Source organism: Corvus brachyrhynchos, unplaced genomic scaffold, assembly GCF_000691975.1.
Source record: "Corvus brachyrhynchos isolate BGI_N302 unplaced genomic scaffold, ASM69197v1 scaffold44, whole genome shotgun sequence".
Taxonomy (NCBI): Eukaryota; Metazoa; Chordata; class Aves; order Passeriformes; family Corvidae; genus Corvus; species Corvus brachyrhynchos.
The window spans coordinates 4,984,539-5,010,306 of NW_008238359.1; the positions used below are offsets into that span (position 1 = coordinate 4,984,539).

At 39.2% G+C, this 25,768-nt stretch overlaps 1 protein-coding gene across 22 annotated transcripts in view; it reads left to right on the forward strand.

Moving 5' to 3' along the window:
* Positions 1 to 25,768, forward strand: part of DLG2 (discs large MAGUK scaffold protein 2) — a 1,005,290-nt gene that overhangs the window by 443,456 nt on the left and 536,066 nt on the right. For all 22 annotated transcript variants that reach the window (XM_017735865.1, XM_017735859.1, XM_017735860.1 and 19 more), the window contains one exon: positions 21,949 to 22,110. In XM_017735865.1, the coding sequence (XP_017591354.1) occupies positions 21,949 to 22,110 (162 nt within the window). The remainder of the gene's footprint in view (positions 1 to 21,948; positions 22,111 to 25,768) is intronic.

Sequence of the window (25,768 nt, forward strand, 5' to 3'; positions counted from 1 at the left end):
TTAACAAGATCAAGTGCCAAGTGCTGCACCCAGGTTGGGGCAACCCCTGGTATCAATCCAGGCTGGGGGATGAACAGATCAGAGCAGCCCTGCCGAGAAGGACTTGGGGGTGCTGGTGGGTGAGAAACTGGACATGTCCTGGCAACGTCCACTCACAGCCCAGAGAGCCAGTTGAGTTCTGGGCTGCATCCAAAGCAGCGTGGGCAGCAGGGCAAGGGAAGGGATTCTGCCCCTCTGCTCTGCCCTTGTGAGATCCCACCTGCAGTGCTGCACCCAGCTCTGGTGTCCCACCCCAGGAAGAACACAGACCTGCTGGAGTGAGTCCAAAGGAGGGTGACCAAGTTGATTAGGGGGATGGAGCACTCTTCTGAGGAAAGGCTGAGAGAGTTAGGTTTGTTCAGCCTGGAAAAGAGAAGGCTTTGCATCCTTCTGGTACCTGAAGGGAGCTAACAAGAAAAGCAGGAGAGGGACTTTTTACAAGAGCATGTCGTGACAGGACAAGGGTGAGTGGATTCAAACTAAAAGAGAGTAGCTTTAGAGTAGATATAATGAGGAAGTTCTTTGCTGTGAGGGTGGCAAGGCACTTGAAAAGGTTGGTCAGAGAAGTTGTGGAGGCGCTATCCCTGCAGCTGTTCAAGCCTGGGCTGGATGGAGTTCTGAGCAACCTGGTCTAGTGGTGAATGTTCCTGCCCATGGCAGGAGAGTTGGAGCTAGATGATCTTTGGAGTCCCTTCCAGCCCAGACCATTCTATGATTCTATAACTCTGTGATTGGAAAAATTGGTTTTCCTCGTGTGAGGCACAAATCTTTTGTGCTCAGAGTACATTGGTTTTTTTGTCCATCGTCAATGTCTTAGGAGTTTAAGCTCTTTTCTCATTGTACTGGATCCAGATCCATAAAAACTCTGGAGATAAGGATAGTTTGAGGTGCTTGTCTGTAGGGAGCAATGTTGAATAACTGGGACATGTGCCCAAAGCTTTCACCAACTGAATCCAGGTTGTACCCAGGTAGGGGTTTTACATGACATTTCTGAAGATTACTGCTTTTAAGCCCCTGTCAGCTGCATTTCTCAAACATCATTACTGAAAAGGCAATAAAAGGTACTCAAAGAACCTCTGTGCCATATTTTAGCACTTCAGTGCAGCGAGTCCAGTAGCTCTATTTGTTCTTTGCTTACCATTTTTTCAAATTAGATGTGAAGTCTGGGTAAAAGTGTGAAGAAATGAAAGTCCTTCCACTGATGTGAATAGATTTTAGGTCATTTCAGAAATGCTTGGTTTTCTTTTTATCTGAAAGAGGATCATTTCATCTCCATCAGTACCTCATTATAAAAATGAGGTCCCGGCTTTACTAATGATCATAGGCTGAGTTAAAATGATCAGATTTACCAGAGTTTAGAAAACTAGAACAAGTAAGAACAAGTAGCTTAGGAGCAAGTAGCTTTTTCTTGCAACTGACAGGGTAAATGTAAGTATGTGTTTCTAAATATTGTATCAATGCTGAGCAGTAAAAGCTTTGTTTTTCAAATATAGTCTGTCTTAGATCTGTGTGACTATTCCCTTTTCTTTTTAAATACAGTTTCTTTGAGGCTAGAGTATTTCATAAGAACATACCCATTTTAATTACCTTTTCCCTTGGGGCATGATTGCATTGTTTTTTGTACTGTGTTTCTTATTGTTATTTATTTAGTTCTCCTAACATTTTTATTGTGCTACTATATTCACAATTTAACAGTTAGTATTCTAATGTTTCAATATTGTAAAACACGCTTCAGGATAATTTTTTTTCTACCTTTATTCACTGAAAGGCTTTTAATTTCCCTCAATCATTCCATTCTGAACTGCTGAGTGATCTCTAGAAAATTTCTAAGCAATGAGAATTGTATGGTAAACCTAAAGAAAAAATTTAAAAATTAAAAAAAAAAATAGATTCAGGAGAAAAAAAACCTTAATCCTCTGAACATTTTGAATTCACATTTTGAAGATGATGTCACAATAGTAAGTGGGACAATTTTTTTTTTTAATTGTAAAAGACTTTAATTTATGAAGTTACACTATAGGCATGTGAGTAAAGCTAAGATTGCCACTTTCAGAGAACAGTCCTTTTTTATACTTGCTTCTGCCTTGCAAGTGAGCCTGGGCCATGTAGGTTACCGTATGTTTATTTTTTCTCACAAAAGAGGCTGATACAACTGACCTCTAAAATGAAGTCCTTTTAGCTAGATTAGTGAAACGACTACAGAAAACATTTAAAAATATTTGACTATTTTTCTATTTAAATCATTAATTTTGAATTTATTAATAATAACCTGAATCCCTTAGCCATGCTTTCAGCTACAGCGAATTTCATAGGAGCTGACAGAACTGGGTTCACCCCGCAGTAGCTGCTGGTCTGAGGCTCAGTGATTGGAGCTACAATAGTTCATAGGAATTTCATCAAAATCACAGCCAAAGGCTGTCATCTACTGTTGTCTCAGTATTGCATTTCTAAACATTACTGGTGTTTCAGTGATTCAAAACCCATGTTGTTACTGACAATTTGGGAAAGGTCTTGTTGAGGTTCTTCATGCAGCCTTGAGAAGAGGCTGCTACTGTGCAGATTATAAAATTATTTCCAGATGTTTTCCAGAATGGCTTTTACATCCAGTAAAATATAAGAAGGCTTGCTAGCACGGTAATGCTTCTTGTACCTTGCAGAATTGTCTTTGGGAAAAAAAGAATAAAAAAAAATTGATTGTGCTCTTTACTGTGCAGGAAGTGTGTTAGAAAACTTTCACAGACAACAGAACTTCCATCTTATTTATTTCATACTTGACCTCCTTCCTATTAGCATTAAGATTGTTAAACCTGCCTTTGTCACCATAAAGGTTTGCTAAGTTGGGTGAAAACTACACATTTGGCCCCAGTTAAAAATCTTCTTGCACTGCTAGCATGGTATATAACAGCCTGTGTGTAAATGAGAATCAGGCTAAAGTTAATGCAAGTTTTGTTATCACTGTCTTTCTTTCTTTCTTCTTTCTTTTCAAACGCATTTAAGATGTTAAGACCAATAGGTTTCACCTGACTTCGGACCAATAACAGCCAGAAATTAAATTATTTTTTTGAAAACTCATAAGTAGAATCTAGTTCAAACAGTCCTTCCTTCACTCATTTACATACACTCAAAATACATTTTTTTCCCAGTTGTTTTCATTCTGTTTTTAAAGAACAATCTTGTGAATGTTGAGCAACACAATTTTCCATCTGAAGCCCCATGGCTGCCATGTGGAAAACCTCTGCTTCCCACCTATACACGTCTAAGATTTCTGCTAACATGCCAGTGGTGTGCTTGACTGCCAGATTTATAGTGTTAGGTTCTCAGATCTTGAAACAACTGGTAGGTGTTTTCTAGGCACTTTGTGCTTACAGGGGAGTGGCAAAACTTGTGGCCTGCAGGTGCGAGGACATCACACCAAGGACAAAAGTGGCTGCTCAAAATGCTCAGGGAGATGCCTTCCTGCATGCACCACCTCCGAGGAAAACTTCCTTTTCCCCATACTCAGCATATTTTAGCAATCCCATCTGACTGTGAAAAATGCTCCTTAACCCTTCCCATTTCTCTTTTTTCCAATTCCACAGGTCCTTGTTGTTCTAAATTGTTACAGCCCATGAATACAAGTCAATTTTTGGGGCGCCCCTCTCAGCACACACAATTCCTTTGAAATAAGGAAAATGATGTGCTAAAAGTGCTGAAGTGCTTATTTCTCTGACTCTTCTTTTACCTGGTGATTTTTTAATAATGAAGCTACGATTTCTGTTGCCCACGGCAAAATATTAGATATTGCCATGAAATTGTGGACTTGAATTAGTTCTTTAGGCTTTAAATACAGTTTCTTAAGAGTCCTTTTTCTACAATTTTATTTTAAGTAAACTACAACCCCCCCCATGGCCTCTTTACTAGTAATGTTCTTGTTCTCATTCCAAATTATACCGTAGTGCCCGTGATTACATCCCCAGGAAGAATTCTGTCAAATCCAAGTATAAATAGAACTTGAAGAAAAGGAAATGCATTGATCAGAACTTACAATGCCAGCTTCACTTTGTGTGCAGATGGTGATGGATTTTTCTTTTTAATATCACCTTGCCAGTTCCCTGTTGGATAAACTACAAAGTTGTGTGGGGGGACTTGGGTTTGCAGGCAAGGACACTGTTCTGTTGTATTTACTGGTGTAGGCCTGAAATTTCAAGAACTTTTCAATGTGGTACCTTCTTTTTGTTTTATTGCTTTCTTTCATGTCCCTAAAACCAGTCTGACTATCTTCGCATTTTCAATCACTTGGTTCTGGATCCCGTGCATGGCATTAGGGTTTTGACTCCTAGAGGCCTTACTTCTCTCCTCCCATGAGCTTGAGCAGAGAATTTTCTGTGAATAAGCTTCAATATATGATTTGGAGACTTAGTTTCAAGTCCTTGCATTGCCATAGATTTTTTTGATAATAACAATTGCAGTAACTTGAAATATAAAGCTAACCTGGTAGTGCCTGGGATATGGCTGTAGGCACTTAATGGCACTTTCTAGGCACTGCAGCTTTGGACTTTTTTTTTAATTTGCTGAGCATTAGCAAGGTTTTTCAGCCTACAGGAGATACTGGAAAATGGCTTGTTATCCAGAGATAATGAGGAGAACTGAAGGATGTTAGAGAACAAGAGCTTTAGTTTTGAAGTGTTCAGTTTCTGTTTCATATTTTGGAATTTGTTTAGCTTAAGGGATAAATAAAGTCAAAATATAGAAAACAAAATGATAAAATAAAGTTATGGAAAACAACTGCTCCATGCATGTTCCCAGGTTTGCAAACACTATTGGTCTCACCAGTCTGAGGGTGTGAGGTGGAAAGTGTGTAAATACTGTTGATTAATCCAGACTGACCCCTAAATAATACCAGTTCTTCCCATATTGGAAAACATAAACAGAGGAGCCACAATTATTGCCCATTTAGAGAAATAATTTCTCTTAAAAAAGACATTCAATTTGGTGTGTCTGGTTTTCCTGCCAAACAATTTAGTGGTCATAAGAAGGATGCTTATCCTATTGCTGCTGTTGATACCTACAAATCTGCCAAACCCATTTTTATATAGGTGTACTGAATAAATACCCCTGCAACAGACATGTGCATTGGGATTACAGGTGTGGATTTAAACCTGTCACAGATAATAAAGTAAAAAAGAAGTAGACCCTGTTTACAGTATCTTATTTAATTTAAAGAAATTTGGTTACAAAATCATCACTTTATGCTGTTGTTAATTCTAAACATCACTACCAAACTGATAAGGAAACTTGTAACTGCAAAGTGAAATATTTTTCTATATGAATAAAGTTAGTGGTCATTATAATCCCACTCAGCTAATAGGAATCTTTTGAATAAACCAGATGTTCTGTGCTTTAAGTTCATTTTTCATCATTAGAGAGCGCACTTTAAATGTCTTTGTGAAGCAATTTTTGCTATGACAGTGTAGTCTTCCCTCTCTCTAAGAAATTATAAAGTATCAAGAAAGACAGAAAAATTGTAGCTGACATTCTCAATGACTTTTCATTTCTTTTTCACTAAGATAAATTTACTAATATCCCTTTAAAGTCTTTTTTATGGAGTTTAATACTGACGTCCATACACGTGTTTCACCGCAAGCTGAGACTGAAAACTTTATTTGAATTTTAAAACATTTTTCATATATATTTGTGTGCATGTACACCCTAACAACAGGGCTGTTGTAAATCTTGTCTGTGTGTCAGAACCCAAGCATTTCTATAAAGAGAGAGACTCTCACTCTTCTGGGTTTGGCAGTATTATGTACACTAATGATGGAGCTCTATGACCACGTCTGTTTCCATCAATGGTATTTTATTACATTGTCTCCCCACTTCATACCATTGGCAAAAGCATTTTCAGTATTGCTACTTTATGTCCTTTTGTTCCTGTGTCAACATATATTGATGTCGTATTTCAATTCTATAAGCCCTGGCTTTCCTATTGCTCTGCTATTATATATGTTGGTATTCCCAAGTGTAGCAAATTCCTCCATCTACTCACCAAATCATGAGTTGTTTATGAAGGATCATACTGAATATAAAGTACTTGAGTGTGATCTTTTATTTAAAATTTGTGAACTCTCTTTGGCCATTCGTGTGTTTGTGAACTTTGTGGGTTATTTCGCTGTCTGACGATCTTCTATCCCAACTCTTCAGGTAGTCTGTACCTCTGATAGAGAACTTAAAAATGTTCAAACCTTGCTCCCTCCTTTACTTGGGGTATGTGAGAGGAGTCTCCCATCCCCCCTCTCTGTCTAGGTCTGCTTCTCCCTAGTGATCTTTGCATCACTTGGAGACATCTCAGGTGTTGCTGCGGGGCTGAGCAGGGCTAAAAGCAGCATAACTCATCTGTGAGGGTTGCTAAGAGGGCTGGGAGCACAGGAAACCTCCCTCCATTAGAAGTGATTGTTCATTCAAATGGTGCTGATGGCAAACGGGAATACTGGCTGGACACAGCACTGTCTGGGGATTTTCTAACGAACCTCGGGAAATTAAGGACAGGATTTCCGCAGGAGGAGAAAGTTCCGCATTCAGTGGTTTCTGCGTATCCAGAGGAAAAGATCTGCCATCAATATTCAGCTTGCTGCTTCTGTTATTAGGCCTCAGCTAAAGAAGCCATTTATAAGGGAGAAGGAATGGGATTCACTGCATATTTTATGTTACTGAAATTAAAGGTCATTATGATGGCTTTTGCAAAGCATCCTGCACAAATGGATGAATGCAAACCCTTGACTGTGCATCTCACCTTAGACTTGTCAAATTTTGTGAAGCACATTTCACTGAAAGCGTTAAAGCAAAAGAGACAGAGTGATTCTTATGATTTGATGTGTGTGCTGAATTTCTCCACTTAATGAATTGCAGGTGGCTTAACAAACTTAGAAATAATTTAGCCCCTCTTAAAAATTCTTTTAAAACTTGGAAATATAAGGGATTGCATGGGATCAGAGAGAGGTTCAAGAAACTCTGCAATAGACAATTGCACTTTTATGATATCTAGGAATTCCCTCATCCCTGAGGGGAATGTGAGTTTTAGTATCAGTTTTTTATTTTTATTTAATTAGTATTGGTTTTTATTTTTTATTTAGTTTTGCTTTATTTATAATTTTCTCTTTGAGGCTTAAATGGCAAACAGATTAGTAATGTCTAAAGATAGAAACAAATTTATTTTTATAGACTGTATGCCCAAATATTTGCCTGCTTTTTTTTCAGATATGCTAAAGCTCTAATAAATTACATTGCTATCCCTTCTTGAATGTCAGGTCTAATGAATAGTATTGGTCTCTTTTCTAATTCTTCTCTTTCTAATATTTTAATATACAAAAATCTAAAATAAGTACTTTAAAGGGATTTTAGGTGAAAATATTTATAAAATGAGCTTTTTTTGAGGTCAGGAAATAAACAGAAAATGAAATTTGTGCAAATATATATATATATATGTTGGCTGCTAATGTGATATGATGTAGGTAGTTAAAACTACTGTGGTTTGTGATAAAGTCTTTTTCTGTTTGGAAATGTTTCATAGTTTCATCTTCATTAACTGTCCTAAAAATATTTAAAATCACACTTGCAAGCAAATTAATGTATTTCAAATCTTCTTTTTAATATTGTTTTGAATTATATTTATCTTCATATTTTAAAAACTCCAGTTAAAGTAAAGCAATTGAATGAGATGTTGAATTCCCTTAGTTTGTTTTTTCAAGGAAATTCTTAATTTAATTCACTCCAAAATCAGCTTAAGCAGTTTTTGAAATGGTAGTATTTAAAGTGGAGCCCCTGTGGGTAGTGGTATAAATAAATACAGATATTAGCATTAATTCCACTTGGGATATCTTTTGTTTTTTATCCTTTTCATGCTCTTTTGGGACTTTTCTGTATACACTTTCTTCCTCATAACAAGTAATATATATTCCACATCCTACTAATGAGGACCAAATACTGATTTTTGATATATCCTGGGAAAAATGCCAGCAAACAAAACAAACAAGTACATGACAAGATAGAAATGTCAGCTATAGAGTCACTTTAAGAATTCACGTTTGAAGGAAATGGCTACCCTTTTTTTTCTTTGGTATATTTTAAAATAAATTCAAAGAAGAAACATGGCAATGGAACTTTTGCAATTCCAGATTTATAGCATACAGAAAAGAGGCTCCAGGTTTTTTGTGTAGATCTGCAAATATGTGCCATTTATGGTCTGTTCCAAGCCAGTGTGTTTTATGTAAAAGTACTACTGAAAATCTGAAGCGCTCTGAAGCTGGAACAAGGAACAGAAATGGGTCCAGAATACTTATGCATATGAGGCCAGCTAGTATAGCTTGGCAATGTATTGCTAAAGTGCAGGTGTTGAAATTATTTTACAGGCAGGTCAACTCTGGGAGCATGCAGGGAGTTGTCAGAAGGCATGCACGGGTGTTGGGAAATGCAGACATCTGACCTATTTCCAGGTGAGAGCAGAACACTTGCAAATGAGCTGCACTGATGTGAGAAAATTAGTGAGGTGGGAGGGACTCGAGAACTGCTAATTTTCATGTGATTAGCATAATAACTGAAACGCTTTGAAATTTTGGTACAACGATAGAATAATCTTCACTTGGAAACATTGGCTCCAACAGAGTGCTTCAGAAGCTTTGAGAATAGATTTTTTCCTGTTAATGTATTTCAGCGAGTCTTATTCATCAAGTTTTTTAAGACATAAATTTTTGCTGAATTGCTTTGTAAGTACAATGTAATAAGAAATGAAGGAAACATTTTCACTGTGGTTCCATGACACTTATTAGTTGGAAAGTTCAAGAAGACAAGGTGTTAAGATCCTATACTCCTAGCCATTTCACTATTCTAATGGTATTTTTAAAAAAGTGAGGACAGTCAGTACAAAAGTGAGATATCATCCTACATTTGTTCAGACAACTAATGTGCATCTTGTAACACCAGTTAATCACTTGTAAAAGAAAGTCTTCAAAACATTTTCTGCTGACACATGTAAGCATTACTTTGGTGATTAGAAAAGCTAATAGGGACATAATTTAATAAGCTAATAAAGCTGAAAAATATCTCTGAGAACGTGGATCCATAGGGCCAAAGCATTACTGGCAAATGGGATTTTCTTAATGCTATGTTCAGCTTTCAAAACTACAGATACGATGATAGAATGGCTTGTATTGAAAGGGATCATCATGATTATTCAGCATATGAAACTAGTAAAAGGGTGTTGAAGAAAATTTTTTTTATATTTTGGTTTCCAAAAAAATATTTTTAAAGTAATCATAGAATGATGGAATCTTAGAATGAGTGAATGGTTGGGTTTGAAGGGACATTGAAGATCATCTTTTTCCACCCCCCCTGCCATGGGCAGAGACATCTTGCAATAGACCAGGTTACTCAGAGCCCCATCCAACCTGGCCTTGAGCACTTCCAGGGATGGAGCATCCACAGCTTCTCTGGGGAACTTGTACAAGTGCCTCACAACCTTCCCAGTAATGAATTTCTTCCCAGTTTGTAATCTAAATGTCTAATCTAGTTGTATGTTCACAAGTTGTGGCAATTCCCACACAGGCAGTTTTCACTTTGGTTTAGTCAGGTAGCATTTAGGAGAAAGTCACCACACCAAAAACTAAACACACCTCCCAAGGGAAAGCACACATCCACTCAAGATCTGAGTGCCAGAGGAACTTTTGAGTGAGGTTTTCCAGTGCCAATATCTCAGCTTTTGTGTAGTTAGTTACAAGCCCCATTAAAGGGCAGCCCACCCCTTCCGGAGCAGCAGAGATGAGATGAATCACTCAAAACAGTACATTTTCCTTGCTGTGGATAGGCATTCACACAATTGTGATTAATGTTGCCAGAACTTGGCTCATGCAGAGATGTTTTATAAATAGTAAAATGTGTTTTTCCCACTCTATACATGATAGTTTATGTGAATAATGTTTTATATATATAGCACTGACTTTTAGATCTGTGATCAACTGCAACAAAGGTCAACAAGTGAAAGTCATGCTTACTTTCTCATTCTCAAGATAAAAATGAGCTGTAGCTCTCAGTTTGGTTCCCAGGAAGCATTTCTCTTCCTCAGCAGAAAATCACAGCTCCAGACTCAACAAATTGTTTTCCTTGGTATTATCAGCTGAGTAGCAGAGGATTGACAGAAAATCCAGAGTGACTCATGTTTTTTTGTAGAGGTGGTTTATGCAGAGAAAACGATGTTATTTTTACAAGAAAACTTATATTTTTTTGGAGTTTGGATTGTTAGTTCATCAGAAAACAGACAGAGATATGGGTCTTTGGCTATCCATCTAGAAGTTAGCTAAGCACTAAAAAGATAGAAAATGAGTAATATCTTTAAATAGGCTATATTTCCAGATGGATGTTGCAGATTTGGCCCACTGCACATATAAAGTTCTGGAAAATATTTATTTTTATAATCAATCAATCCATTTGTTGGGTCAGGACTTAAAAAACCCTCTCTGCCTAATAATAAAACTGCTGTGTCTAGACCAAGCTATTTGCTTGGGATTGTCTGAGTTTTGTTTTGGGTATCATTTTAAGATAATGTCTTTCATTTCAAAGTTAAGAGTGCCTCATGATTGCCTTATGATCTGGGCTGAATCTAATTTTAACCTGGTTGGGTTTTGCTTTGTCCTGATTTTCTAATAATTAAGAACACAGAAAATGTACCATGACATTGTTATTCAGATGACAGTCATTTATCCAGCCTTCCTGAAAGCTAGCTGTTAGGACCAAAGGAACCTAGATTTTATTTTCTTCATGTTAGTTTATACAAGAAATTTACTTTCTTCAGCCAAAAACATAAATTAAAAAGAAAGTTGTTACTTTATCTAGACTTTTTCAAATAGGAATTCTTATTGAGCACAGGAGGGATTTAACCTTTTAATTAAGCTGGTGTTATCACGAAGAGGGATGGCTTTGAACACTGATAAGGTCAGTCTGCCAGAAAGAAATTTGTTATTTCCTCAGAGATAATATTACTAACTTCTAAAGTTTTCAACCTTCTCCTTTGCCTTCCCCTGCTCTTTGCAACTGCAAACCCACCAAAAACAATCAGAAAGGTGCAAAATACAGTAGAATTCAGCACGAAGATAAGCAGACACAATTGTGACACACAAAAGTAGTTTCCAACAGAAAATAAGGTGATAACTTTCAAAAGCAATGAAGTTTGAGGTTCTCCAGGTTAACACATGTAGAGTTTTGCTTTTCATGGACTGGTAGTACATTTCCATCTAATTCCATCTAAATAAGTCTTCTATGCCACATATTATAAATTTGTATTTTTATAGCACTTTTCAGCTCTAAAGAACTTTTTAGACGTTACTAACCCTGCCAACTATACACCATAACATGATGCAAAATAAATGTCTGATCACTTTCTACAGCTACCGTGAAGGAGGCTGCAGTGAGGTGTGGGTCATCTCTTCTTCCCAGTAACAAGGGACAAGACTAGAGGAAATAGCCTCAAGTTGCTCCAGGGGAGGTTTAGATCAGATATTAGGAGAAAATTCTTCACTGGAAGGGTGGTCAGGCATTGGAAAAGGCTGCCAAGTGAAGTGGTGGAATCACCATCCCTGGGAGTGTTCAAAAGGCACGTGAATGTGACAGGCAGGGGTATGCTTTAGTGGTGGACTTGGCAGTGCTGGGTTAGTGGTTGGACTTGAACACAGAGGTCTTTCACAACCTTAATGATTCTATGATTCTGCAATTGAAGCATGGACTCTAATCTATGTTTGCAGAGACTAAAAGCTCAGTTGGCTTATTTAAAATATGAGTGCTCAAAGCACTTAAAAATAAAATATATGCCTGTTCTTCCAACATGACTGTGGAAGGAGATCCCTAAACAACAATAGCCCCAACAGAGAATCACTGTCTTCATCCATCAGGGAAAGTGCTGGTTGACTCCCACACTTAAGCTCAAACGTGAAAAATGCTTCCATATCCAAGTAAGACAAAGGGAAATAGTAGACGCCTAGGTCTAAAAGCAGTTCTACAGATAGTAGAAATCTGTGCATATATCCCTTGCTTTCCTGCAATTTTGCTTTGCTACCTGGAGTTCTATTCTCCATGACCCACTTGCTGCCTTGGTTCAGGCTAAGCCTTATGGCACTTGAAAAACTGAGGAAAGCTGTGCTGACAGGCTCCCTTGGCACTTCAGAAAATGCAAGTGTAATATCTCTGTTAGTTTATTTTTAAATAGAATAAATAAAAATGATGACAGGATGTTCCCTCCTAATTTCAGGTAAAGTATGGCCCAAGGAGTGGTAAATTCATCAGAGGTGTAAACCCAAGCAGTTTTCCCATTACACTGAGCTCAGTGTACCTGAGGTTTACTGGGGTACTCCAGTTTAATGGGGTACTCCCTTGCTGCCCAGCCCCTGACCTGGTACACTTTTGTCCTGATGTGTCACCATCAGATCATTGAGCTGAAAGAGCTTCCCCCGGAACCATAAACTCCTTAGATCAGGAACTAGGTTGCTGTGGAGATGAAATGTGGAAATAGAGGTTTTTACAATAGCCTCAGTAAAGCAAATATTCCCTTGTTAATGCAATATCTTTGTTTCTCTGTGTTGTTTACAATGACAGCTATTTTGCCTGCTTGTGCACTAACCAGGGCTTATTAAAGTATCTGAAAATGTAGATTATTTTACCACAATTATGCTGTACTGAAAGGCTGTGGAAGGATTAAGACCCAAAGGCCCAAAGCTGTTTTTTCAATAAGTGCCCTGCTACTGAAATGTTTAACTCAACCCTTATGAGTGTCAAGCACATGCAAATGCACCTGACAAAAATGTGTTTTGCTGGCCTATTGAACATCTAGTTAAAATGGACTAAATCCATCTTTCTCTTGGTAAAAATTCATAGCTTTTCAAAGAGGGAACTGATAAGAAGAATATTTGAAACTTGTAATAACTTGTTCAGCTCCAACATAAATTGGTTTGTAGAAAATGTTATCTTCAGAACTAATGGTCTAGGATCATCAGGGTGACAACAGTGAAATTGTCAGGTTTATGTACACAAAGCATTTGTATTTTTATTTAAGGAGAGTCAGTTTTCCAAAAATACTGAAAAGTACTTCTCTCTAACAGGAATGCTATTAAAATTTGTGAGGTATTTTTATGTGTGTATACATTGTGTTCAAAGAACTGTTAAAGGATGGCAGGGTGATAAAGGTAACTGCTCAGATTTAGGAAATGCAAGAATTGAGATGGTCTAAGCAACTTTATTGCAGGCCCTCTGTGGCCATATATTGTAATGTAGTATTGTAATATGCATCAACTCTAATACATTTTTAATTACATGGTTACTTTTCTTTTCATGGGCTTTCTGCTTCTCTCAGTCACGTGGAGTGGTACTTCACATGGCACTTTACATTCAACATATGTCTTCATCCATTATTTAATGCAAAGAGTGCCAAGTGCTCCATTATTAATTTTTTCATTGGTTTTCCTCTTACACTGAGGGGACCTTATCAATGTATGTAAGTGCCTGAAGGAAGGGTGTGAAGAGGAGGGAGCCAGGCTCTGCTCGCTAGTGCCAAACAGCGGGACAAGAGGCAACAGGCAGAAATGAGGAAGAACTTCTTTAGTGTGCAGGTGACTGAGGGCACAGGATTCCATGGTATTTCTTCTGTACAAAGTCCAGCTCTCACTGATTTCAGCTGAAGCTGCTGATGCTCAGCTCTTCTGCAAAAAATGGCCATCCGTGGCTTGCAGGACATTTTAAAGTGAGGAATATCTCAGTTCTACACCTGTGGAAAGTTGTTTTGTGAAAAGCCTAGCATTGCATGAGAGTTCTGTGGTAACATCAAGAATAGAAGCAGTTATCTACAATAGCATTCACCTGTCTTAGCCTGAGAGCATCCTTTTGCCTCGTAGAGCAAAATAATTTTGGCAGAATCCCCCTAATTCTGTGAAAAATGATACTGGAATCCCACAGACACATAATTCCTGTGTGAAGACAGGGGAGAGGGTTTCAGCTGCAGCATGCAAATGGCCTGCTGTATCACGTGCTGCTGGACTAAATTAAAATACATATTTTTGGTACCAAAAGCACAAGAGGGGCAAGCCATTTGTTCTGTGGTTTTTTTAATTGTTTCTCTTTTATCCTTTGCTTCAGGCAATGCGAATCCATAATTTATTTATTACACTCCATGATTACTTTGTACTCTTCTGATGTAAACCTAAGGTGTCTGTTTTGCCAGGCTGCATTCCCACGACAGCCTTATTGGCAGAGAAACTGAGACACGGCAACTGATGGCATTTCCCAGCTCTGCCTCCCCAACCACTCAGTAGTAACCTCAGCACAGCTCCCCCATGCCAGAAGCTGCTCTTTAGGGCAGGCAAGGGGTGGAAAAGGAGAATTTGTGAGGCTCCGTGCTGGGGAGCTGCAGCAGCAGATATAGAGGGATCAATGGGGATGTGCATCTAGGGCTGCATGGGGAGCTGCAGGGGAAAACAAAGGAGACATGGAGGCATGAAATCTCCTACAGCAAATGGGGGAACATGGACATATCAGAAAAAAAATACTTTGAGTGGAATAGTTGAACACTATAAAAAGGAGTGAGCAAGTGATGTTATTGCAGGACAGAGGGATAGAGAAAGGCTACTGCCTGATGCTGATAAATGGTACAGTTTCACCCACGTCTTTCCTTTGCTCCCCTTAGATAAAAAATCAGTATTAGCTGTTTTTTCTTTTTTTCTTGTTACTGATTTTTATAGTCTGCAGCCACATTCACCATTTAATCCAAGCAAAGCCACCCTCTTAGAATGTCTTTTTGTATATTGGCACTTCAAGTTGAAAATCTATTTTAAATTATTGGATAGCAAGTAGCAGCCTCCAGAGGAATAAACTGATGCTGTTAACAGGTCCAAAATGTGATGCAGCATATGGAGCTGAATACCTCATGGTACAGATTTGCATGCAGGCGGTTTTAATTAGGATTTAGAATTCCTGGAGGAATGCAGCATTCTGGGCTAGTCTCAATCTTGTCAATACATAGTGGTTTTCTTCATTCTAAAGCTCACAAAAACTGATAGGTTCTTACTTGCTTATAATTTTTTGATACTTTCATGAACTGTTAAAACTTCCCTCCATCTGCCAGCTTTATGTATGATCACTGCTTTTTTATGTATACTTGCTATAAAAGATTGCTGTCTTTTTCTATTTTTTAAATAATTTTATATCAGGTCAGTTCAAAATAAGAATCGTTTGAAGTTTTATGACATTGCATAAATACTTTTTTTTCCCCTACAACACATCATAGTTCAAAGTGAGAGTATGCTTTAACTCGATGGTTACTCTGCCATCTTGTGAGGAAAAGGTGCAACTACCTCCAGCTGATAAAAGGAAGAGGTACTTTGGCTAATGTCCATCTCACTTCTTCTTCTTCATCATGAAAAGGAAAATTATTTAGGGTTTCAAAAAATAAGATTAGGAGAATACTGTAAAACGTATTTGTTCCACTGCATTATACTTGCTTTTTTCCCCCCTTTTTTTTTTTTTCTTTTTTTTTTTCTTTTTTTTTTCTTTTTAACTGAGTATATATTTCCTGCTTTGGGCAAAAACCTGGTGCTTTCAATAAACTGAGATAAGAAATTATACTTTTTTTTTCTCCCTCCTAAAAAAACCCCCAAAACTTCTTGTTGTACTAAATGGAAAATCTATGCAAATTCTCAGTATTCAGCACTGATAATGTTCTTTCTGTGAACTAATTTGGCTCTTAGAGGAAACCTCTTGTCTTCTAAAATTCACTGTGTCTCTCTGAGATAGCACACTGTAAATTACCCAAAGCACAGCTAGCTATTACACTGAGAGAGAGAAAAACCTAATTCCTGACCTTAGAAAGACTGCTTTACCCTGGAACATTTGTGAGGAAAAAAACCAAACCAAAAAAGTAAAAATAAATTACAGTGGCATCAGCAAACATCAGCCTTATGTTTAAATAATAATTAATGTTGCTATCAAAGTCGGTGTAGGTGCACTAGATCTTGGACTTAGAAAAGCAGACTGGAAAAATCTCCTCAGTTCTACTACTGTTTAATGAACTGATTCTCTCTGTGACCTTGAGTGAGTTGCTGTATTTCTGTGCCTAATTTTACCCACCTTTAGATGATGCACATCAACAGGATGTTATCAGACTTGACTACCACTTGTAAAGCTCTTTGGGCTTCTTAGATGGAAGGTATTGCTGTGATATAGTGACAATCTTGTTGGAAATCTACTTGATAAGCAAAAGAGCAAGTCACTCACAATAAGTATAATTATTCAATGATTTAAGCTTCCTAATCTACTTCCACAGTCTTGGCAAGCAGATTGTGATTTCTTCCATTTTATGTAATGAGAAGAGTATTTTTTTTCCCTCTTTTTACTCTATAGATTGATTGCAAATATTCAGAATTCAAGCTGTGTTGCTCATTTGCAATCAGTTGGATGAGTAATATTATTTCTGCTCATGATTGGATGAATGCCCAATGACTTGTGTGTGCAAATTGTAAAGTTTGTTTTCCGAAGATGCTCATTGGTATGACATTGAAATTTGCTGCCTTTGGAGAGCAGTGACAGTAAAATTCAACACATTGAAGACCAAAGAAAATACTGAGCACCAAAGTAAGACAAGGTGACATTAACATTTTTTAATGGGACTTTACATATTACTCATTTGTTTAAATGGACCAATTCCATTATGGTTTTAGTTTTTGTTGGCTGCTAATACTGAGAACAAATGACAGAATCCTAGAATGGTTTGAGTTGGAAGAGACCTTATAGATCATCTACTTCCAATTCCCCCATCCATGGGCAGGGATACTTTCCACTAGAGCAGGTTGCTCAGAGCCCCATCCAGTCTGGCCTTGAGCACTTCCAGGGATATGGCATCCATAACCTCTCTCAGCAAATCCAGGGTATTGAACCCTGGACCTAATCTCATGCAGAAGGTGGGTGTCGCTTGCCCTGTTCAATGGTAGCTCCCATGTCCAATGCCCAGCAATGGGGCTAAACTACCTGGGAGCTGCAAAGCAGCTCAAATTCTGGTTTGAGAGAAAAGACAAGTGAGTGAGACTGAAGAAGAAGGTAGTGTTGGAACCCAGTTGCATACCTTGCTTATTTCCAGATTCAATGGGACAACTGGATCGGTAAGAGGTCGTTGTCTCACGTGGGAAATTTCCTGCAGAAATTCCTTTCCCTTTGGTCTCAGTGTTAAATGGTTTATATGAAGACTCACAGCGTGTAAGGAGCAGAAGCCTGGCCCCTCCTTAGGAGGACTGTAAAACAGAAATTGTATTCAAGACTCAAAATGCTGATGTGTAAGAGCTAAAACTGGTAGTATTGCTGTTGTTTCCCAAGACAAAATGTAATATACTGGTCACTGGCTAGCACACTGGCTTTGAGAGCGATTGGGAGCGGGATCCACCCATGAATGGGTCTCAGAGTATGTGGTGGCACTTTTTTCCATTGTTGTAGCTGTATCTACTTTAAAGTTTTGGCTGAGTGAAAAGCAATGTTGCTTTTTTGCTCGTGCGTCTCTTGACATGTCATGTTTTCTAGTAGGTCAGGATTCTCCGTAGACCAGGATTCACTCGCTGCTCGTTTCACAGAATGTTGTAGAGCCTGTCACTCCTGTACCACACTTAGCTCCCTCCTTTGGCAGCCCTCCTATAGCAAGCAGCAGGGATGTGTGATGTATTGGAGTGTGGTCCAGCCAAAGAGCTGTGTAGAGAATGGGACATGTGCTTTTGAATGACACCTCCAGCTGGGCCACATTCAGCAGCTGAGGTCAATTTGATCTGATATAAAATGAAATGCTCTATTTGTATTTTCCGCAAACTGATGGCAACAACAAAAAGGAAAAGTAAACAACAAACTTTTGTAAAAATTACCAGTTCCCTTTGGCCCAGAACTGAATGACAGATTCCCAGCTATCTTGATTCACTGACAATCTGTCAAAGGTAGGTTGTAAGAACATCTGCATTTTCATACCAATGCAATAGTCTGGCTATTGTAACTTGAGAACTGCCTTCGTTGAAATTTAAGGTTTTTGACTATTACCTCCTGCTGGATTCGTGTCTTCAGTTCTGTCTAGCTGACATCTCTTTGGCAATCACAGCCTTAGAAATGCTCCTTTAGACAGTATGATGTGAGTAGCAGTGATGCTGTAATAATCTCACATTGTAGAGAGAATGATCTCTTATAAAAAGGCATGTTCATATTTAAAATTCACAGCAGCGCACTCCACGCCCCCATTATAGGTAATTACAGAGGATTTTAAATATCTGATGCTAGTTGGCAGTGTACAATACCCTGTCAGCAGCAGGCACTGATTTGTAATTTAATTATCATAAGACATCCACCTGTTCTTTTGTCAAGTGAAGAGTAGCAGTTCCGTGCAATCATGCTTTTCCCTCCAGAAATTTGAATTAATCCTTAGAGAAAGGTTTCTAGAGAAATGTTTTTTTTTTTTTTCAAGGACATTTGCAGGACCCCATCAGAGCAGGGTGATGGAGACGAATGAGGCATTTCTGCAGGAGAGTCTTTACTCTGGTTTGGTATTTTCAGCCTTACCACTGGATTTTTGCTGTGTCAAGCTGTTCTGGTTCACAGCTGAAAGCATTTCAACGAAGAGATGCAGTGGGAGGAAAGATGTATGAAAATCAATGAGTTTGGTGCTAAGAACATGAGGCAAACCCATAGCAGGACTGACCCAGAAATGTTCTATGCTCATACTTTGTGAAGAAGGAGAAGGCTGGGCTTGGGATGGGAAGGAGACAAGGACAAATAGAAAAGTGGAAGTCTGTTCTGTAAACTTTTCAGTTTATGGCACATGAACATGGATATTACTGAAGTTGTCCTGGGAATGTACAGTTACTGGATAAATAGATCAATTCAAATTATAAAGCAAGTCTATCAGTGGAGATCCACACAAGTGTTCTGCTCTTTGGGATCACGGGGCTCAGGGTGAATCAATTTCCTCTGGGCTTTGGCTTCTGTTTATGCAACACTACACTGCAGTGCGGTGATGGGGAAAGGAGTTACTGATGATCAAAGAGATGTTCTCTTGTTAAGGCCACATCACACTGCTTCTGGCAGTGCAAAACTGCAAAAATGATCTGGACAGAATAGCATATCTATTTTATTGTATATATTTGTATGTATATATAATCACAGAATGAATCATAGACTCATAAAATGGTTTGGGTTGGAAGGGACCTTAAAGATTCAACCCCCCTGCAAGGGCAGGGATGACATCCACTAAATTAGATTGCCTAGGGCCCCATCCAACCTGGGCTTGAACATCCCTTCCAAGGATGGGGTATCCACAACCTGCTATGGAGGTTCATCCTGTTCCAATGCTTCATCACACTGAGGAAAAAATTTCTTCCTAAAATCTAATCTAAACCTCTTCCAATTTAAAACCATTCCCCCTTATCGTGTCACTACATGCCTATGTAAAAATGCCCTCTCCCTCCGTTATATAAACCGCCTTAAAATACTGAAAGGTCTCACCCTGAAACCTTCTCTTCTCCAGGTTGAACAGGCTCTTTCAGCCTGTCTTCATGGGAGAGGTGCTCCATTCCTCTGATCATACTTGTAGCCCTCTTCTGGACCTGCTCTGACAGGTACAGAGGAGGGAATGTCTTTCTTGTGCTGAGGACCCCAGAGCTGGATGCAGTGCCCCGGGTGGGGTGCCACAAGATCAGAGTACAGGGTGAGAATCATCTCCCTTGACCTCCTGGCCATTCCTCTTTTGATGCAGCCCAGGACGAGGTTGGCTTTCTGGGCTGTGCATTCACTGTTGGCTTATGTCCAGCTTATCATCCACAAGGACCTCCAAGTCCTACTTTGCAGTGCAGCTCTCAATCCTTATAGTGGGAGGGACTCCACTCCTCCCACATGCAGCCAGAAGATCAGGAACTTGAGAGAAGTGGGAAGCCTATATATATTTATGTATAAATTTTTGTATCTGCAAAAGTGTTGTCAGCAGGACCAGGGCAGTGATTGTCCCCCTGTACTCAGCACTGGTGAGGCCACATCTCAAACCCTGTGTTCAGTTTTGGATCCCTCACTACAAGAAGGACATTGAGGGGCTGGAGCATGACCAGAGAAGGTCAACTGAGCCAGAGACGTGTCTGGAGCACAAGTCCTGTGAGGAGTGGCTGGGGAAGGTGGGGGTGTTTAGCCTGGAGAAAAGGAGGCTCAGGGAGTACCTTATCATTCTCTACAACTCCCTGAAAGGAGGGTATAGCAAGGTTGGGGTTGGTCTCTTTCCCAAATAACAGCTGATAGGACGAGAGGAAACAACCTCAAGTTGTGCCAGGAGAGATTTAGATTGTACCTTAGGAAAAAAATCGTCACTGAAAGGGCTATCAAGCGTTGGAACAGGCTGCCCAGGGAAGTGGTTGAGTCACCATCCCTGGAGATATTTCAAAGTCATGTGTATGTGGCACTTGGGCACTTGGGTACATGGTTTAGTGGTGGACTTGGCAGTGCTGGGTTGGATGGTTGGACTCAATAACCTTAAAGATCCTTTCCAACCTGGAATGTACTGTATTCTATGATAGAGCTTCTTATGGCTTCTGTCACTGCTGTCTTGTCTCCTTAGAAAGTAGTCACTGGACATTTCCATTTTCCCCATTCCTGAGTTAATGAGATGACTGGTATTCTGCTCTTATTTCTCCTAATTACATTTTAGCAAATGATTCACTTTAAAGAGGATGTTTTGGAGTAGTTGTCTTTTTAGAAAGAGTATTCACTCGATTAAAAAAATAATTGATTGCTTGTGGCTTAAATGATCTGTGTGCCAAGCCTTAAATGTGATATTGGCTGGACTACTATCTATTAGACTGATGGCTTCTTGCTCAAATAATATTTGGCTGGTGCCAGTCATTTCATATACTCATTAATTTTGTTATCTGAAAAGTGAATATGTGAAGGCTGCAGGCATATCCCAGAAAAGAAGAAGAGAATAAATCATGTCACATGTGTATTCTGAAAATAATTGGCAACTGCTGAAACATTTCCATACATAAGACTGAAGGCAGGAATACACTGGGGTGGTTTCCTTTGGAGGGATGAGTAAATGAAAAAACACTCCATAGCTGAGTGGTCAAAGTGAAGTGGACGAGCAGCAGAGAGCTCTGCTGCATGGAGAGGTCTGCTTTGGGATGTTCTTGTGATTGTACCTGGACTTCAGATTTATTTTGCTTATATGGCCATCCAAATAAATCTTAGGCTTTTATCCAGCAGCCCCCTGCTCAGGACGCAGCTGAGGGGATGGCACCTTTTTACAAAGCATTCTAGCTGGAGGACAGATCAGGTCATTAAACTTAATTTTTAGGGTTATATTCCTTGTTGTTACAAGCTTCATTTGGGATCTTCTCTCCTTTATCTCATGTTGCCTCTCTATGGAGAAGAAGGGTATAACCCCATTAATGCTCAGGGTAAGGATAGAACTTTACTGCAGGGGAATCTTCTGCTGGACTGTGGCTCTGTGGAAGTGTGTGTGCTCTCCAGCAGCAGAGTACTGCCAAGTGGAAAATAACTCAAATATTTTGCAGAGAAGGGCTATAGAACTGCAATTATTAACACAGGGATGTGAAATGTGATCTGACACTACAGCTTAGCTGATCAACGTCTCTTTTTTTTCATTTTCAGTGTGTCATTTCTAAGGTCTATTTGATGGTGAAAGTTTGGTGTATCAGTGACATATACCACATTTCTCTCTTTGATAAAATGTTTAAAAAATAATGACTCAGTCTCTCCACAATCATAGGAAATCTGATGATTATTGTCTACTGTATCATATTTTGTTATTCCATAATTATATTAAAATATAGGAATTACCTCCTAAAAGCTTATTTGTTCTTCCTTGATGTTTTCTTCCTCTAGAAATATCGTTATCAAGATGAGGATGCTCCACATGACCATACTTTGCCTCGTTTAACCCATGAAGTGAGAGGCCCAGAGCTTGTTCATGTGTCGGAGAAGAACTTGTCTCAAATAGAGAATGTCCATGGATACGTTTTACAGTCGCACATTTCTCCTTTGAAGGTAGGATCGATACTACTCATGGCTTTAGTCCTCAAGTACAAGAAAACACATAGCATGAAATGCCTGGGAAACTTACTTTGTTGCACAAACAGACAAGCTGCTTTCTGAAACCTATCATTGCATATTGACTGTCCTGTGATGGGTTTTTAAGGCTCACTGTAGTGGAACAGGTGATAGTTTAGTTGACAGAGCTTTATGTAGACATGTGAGGATTTGCTTGAGTAAAAATAATTCCTGGCAAATGAGCCTGTTTTTTCTGTACATTGTGAAAGGAATAATGCAGGTTCTCAGCCTCAATATCACGGTGATTTTGAAATGGCAGACTTCCCTTCCTGATTATCCTTGTTCAGAACTTGAAAAAAAAAAATACTGTAAATGTAACCATCTGATGGAATCCTAGTTTTTTCATCTCTCAGAAAGATTTATCAAAGTCACAAGTTATGTCTGAAAAGGGAGCTCATTTGCCTCTATTCATATCCTTGTCGCTCAAGCACTTGCAGTTTTCTGCGGGTTTTGATGCAATTCAGAGTTCTGTAGAGATATCTTTCTGTTAACTAAGGCAACTATTTATAAAATATAGAAGCTTTAGCTGTATGTGTGTCTGGTGTCCTCTGATATATCTTGTTGGGCAAAAATGTTTCTCTTCCTGGTGAACCTGTATAATAACCAAAAAGAAATCCATTCCTGAAAATTTACATTTGCCCTTTTATAAGAATGCAATGGTTTGAAAATATTCCTAGAGCTTCTCTTGTGGAAGGAGCATAGACGCAGTGATTAGCATGATGGGTTTTCTATTTTAGTTTCTACTGGGCCTGGGAAGAGGGGAAAAAAAAATAATGCTCTTTGCTAGAGGTGGTGATGTTCTGGGTAATGGTTTTATTCCAGCAATTAACTAAGCAGCAAACAAGGCAGATGGGCTTTGCTCCTTCTGGTGCTCAGAGCCTGTGAAATGGGCACTGCTTGCCTAGCACAGTGTTTACAGTGTGGTTACAAGTGAAAGGAAATGTTTATTATTAAAGATTGATGTGAATACAGCTGGTGTTCATTGAGCCTTTGTGGAATAGCCATGTGAACGAATCTTTGTCCTCTGCTCTTTTTGGTCCTGTGCTTAGTTTGTGTGATGCTTGTCTTTTCAGGTTTTAGCAGTTTTCTGGGTTACTACCTAACCTCTACTGCAGAAGCCAACAGTACTAAGCAGTGATAGATCATATTGTGCTGAGGTATCACTTCAGTTATTTGGAAGGGACTACCTCCATGAGGCCTCTGTGTAGAATCAGGAGACAATCACAGACCAAGCAACTTCTGGTCGGGGAAGGAAACACCCCTGTTCCTCTAGGACTCCTTGAGTATTATGATTACAGTGGTGTTTCTTATTCATGAAGGTCAAAACCAGACATTATTCTTCACATTTGGAGACTTTCAATTAAGGCTACATAATCCAAGCTGAGGATGTAGCAATGATGCCAAAAAGCTTGTTGTGAAGTGAGGTCTAGGGTATCCCCAGACATACACAAATGCCTTGAAACAGCTCCCAGTTTATTTGCTCTTGTAACAGGACAAAGTTTTTGTCTGCTGCTATTTTCTAAGTGATGCTGGGAGAGGGGCTCTGTAGTATTTCCTCTCGTAAAGTCTCCTGCAAGTTCTCTCCTCAGCCTGAGGATTTTTGTCTTTGACTCTGTCCCTTTCCCTTCTTTTCTTCAGATTCAGTGTCTTATATTTGTCACTTAATACTATCTCATGCCTGCCATTTAATCTAAATTTAGCTATCTGTCTCTTCAAATGGCTTTGAAGTTCCTGCTTCCTTTCCCCTGCTATGTCCCAACTTTTAACCTTCAGTAGAGAATTAGCTCAGGAGGCTGAAGGAGATCTTCTGCTAGAGCTCATGGCATTGTGTTGCCCTTCCTGTCTGAAACACCTGCTTTGGATTCACTTTTACTCTTAGCAGTTAACTGAAAGACCTGTTCAGAAGTTTTGGTCACAGAGATTTCCACATAGTTGAGAAATAGCATTCCGAATACTCCAAAATCTATTCAGAATCGGTTATTGTGTTGAATTGCAGACTTTCCAACCTGTAGCCTGATATCCTTAAGTATTCTGCCATCTTCTCAGCTGTATTGTGTGAACATAGCTGCACCGAATAATGGTTAAATCTGAGGCACACTGCCTCTCAACCCATAGCACACCTTCCTAGGGGAATGTAAAATACTGGATTCTTAAAGATTAACTGGAAAATAATGCCTGCAGTTTAAATATTTCATTGACTCACATGAGAAGTGGAACTTCTTGAATCCTGCTCTGAGGATAAATAACAAGTACTGGGGTCCAAATGCTGTCAGGTAACTTCTTAGGAGTGAGTAGACACTGGCAGTCGCAGGAGGATAATGCTGTCAGGAAACTCCACCAAGAGCTGTTTGCACTGGGAAGATTGACTCATTCTGCCTCAGTTTTCTGGTTACAGGTCAGAGCATTTGGTGCAAAAGGAAAACGTGTGTACTTGAAGGTCAGGAGTCTGCTTGTACCAGGTGCTGAGGAATGCATTTGGTGCTGGTTCTGGTGCTGGGAGTGTGATTGTCAGAGTCTGTGAATGGTCAGACTGAGAAGTTTCCTTAACACCAAGCCAGGGATCACATCATATCCTGTGTGTCATTAGGACGGTCCATCTGACCACTCACCAAGGCCAGCAAGCACATTGGCTGCCTGGCTGGGTGGGGTTAAGTCACTGCCAGGCTGCATTTCACTGCCTCAATTTCTCCATTGGGACTGCAGCACCACAGTGCACCTCTCCAGAAAGTTTTGAAGCAGTCTTTTGTGTTTAGTGGCTGCATGTTTAGTGGCTGCATGATGCCCTGACGACAGAATGATTACCCAATATTTGTTTTGAAATAATATCATAAAAGGAAAATATTTGAGCATAAAAATAATCTAGGTAAGATTCTTTCGAACCAGAATGTTGTCCCAAGACAAAGCCACATGTCAATCCTAATCACATCACTTTTCCTAAGTGACTTGACTTTGGCAGAAAAAGAGTTGCTTGTTTCCATACATTTTTGTTCATTTGGAAAGAAATCTGCAAAGATCATACAATTACAAAACTTCCCTTTGGGATGGCTGATTCTAGCTGTCACAACTGACCAGTGCCCACAGCCACCTGTGGAAGTCATAGGTGTTACACCTTGTCTGTGCATGCAGACTGCTTGCTACCATCACCCCACTCCCCAGTTCTCAGTGAACATCTCAGTTTACAGCCATAAGCCAGCTTGTCAGCTTGAGGACAGGCTTGTATCATTTCAGAGGAAAGTTTTGTGGGTGGTTGAAGTTCAGGCAGAGAAACTGTGGGCCTGTGTATTCCCCTGTGTACACCTCCAGGTAAAGCATTCCAGGGGTTCTTGAAACTGAATGCTTCCATTCCATTCAGGATGGAAGTGTTCAGACCATCTTTTCATTAACACCCATGATTCAAAATGCCTGATATGGCCCATGTTTGCATAGAACAGATGCATCTTAAATTTTGAAGTATACAAATTGTTAAAGAATTTGGCTGTAATTTCATATTTCAGATTATGTGGTTTGATATAGTCCTGAAACACCCTAGTGGAGCTCAAAATTATTAGATTCTTAGATTGGATATTAGGAATAAGTTCTTCACTGTGAGGGTGGT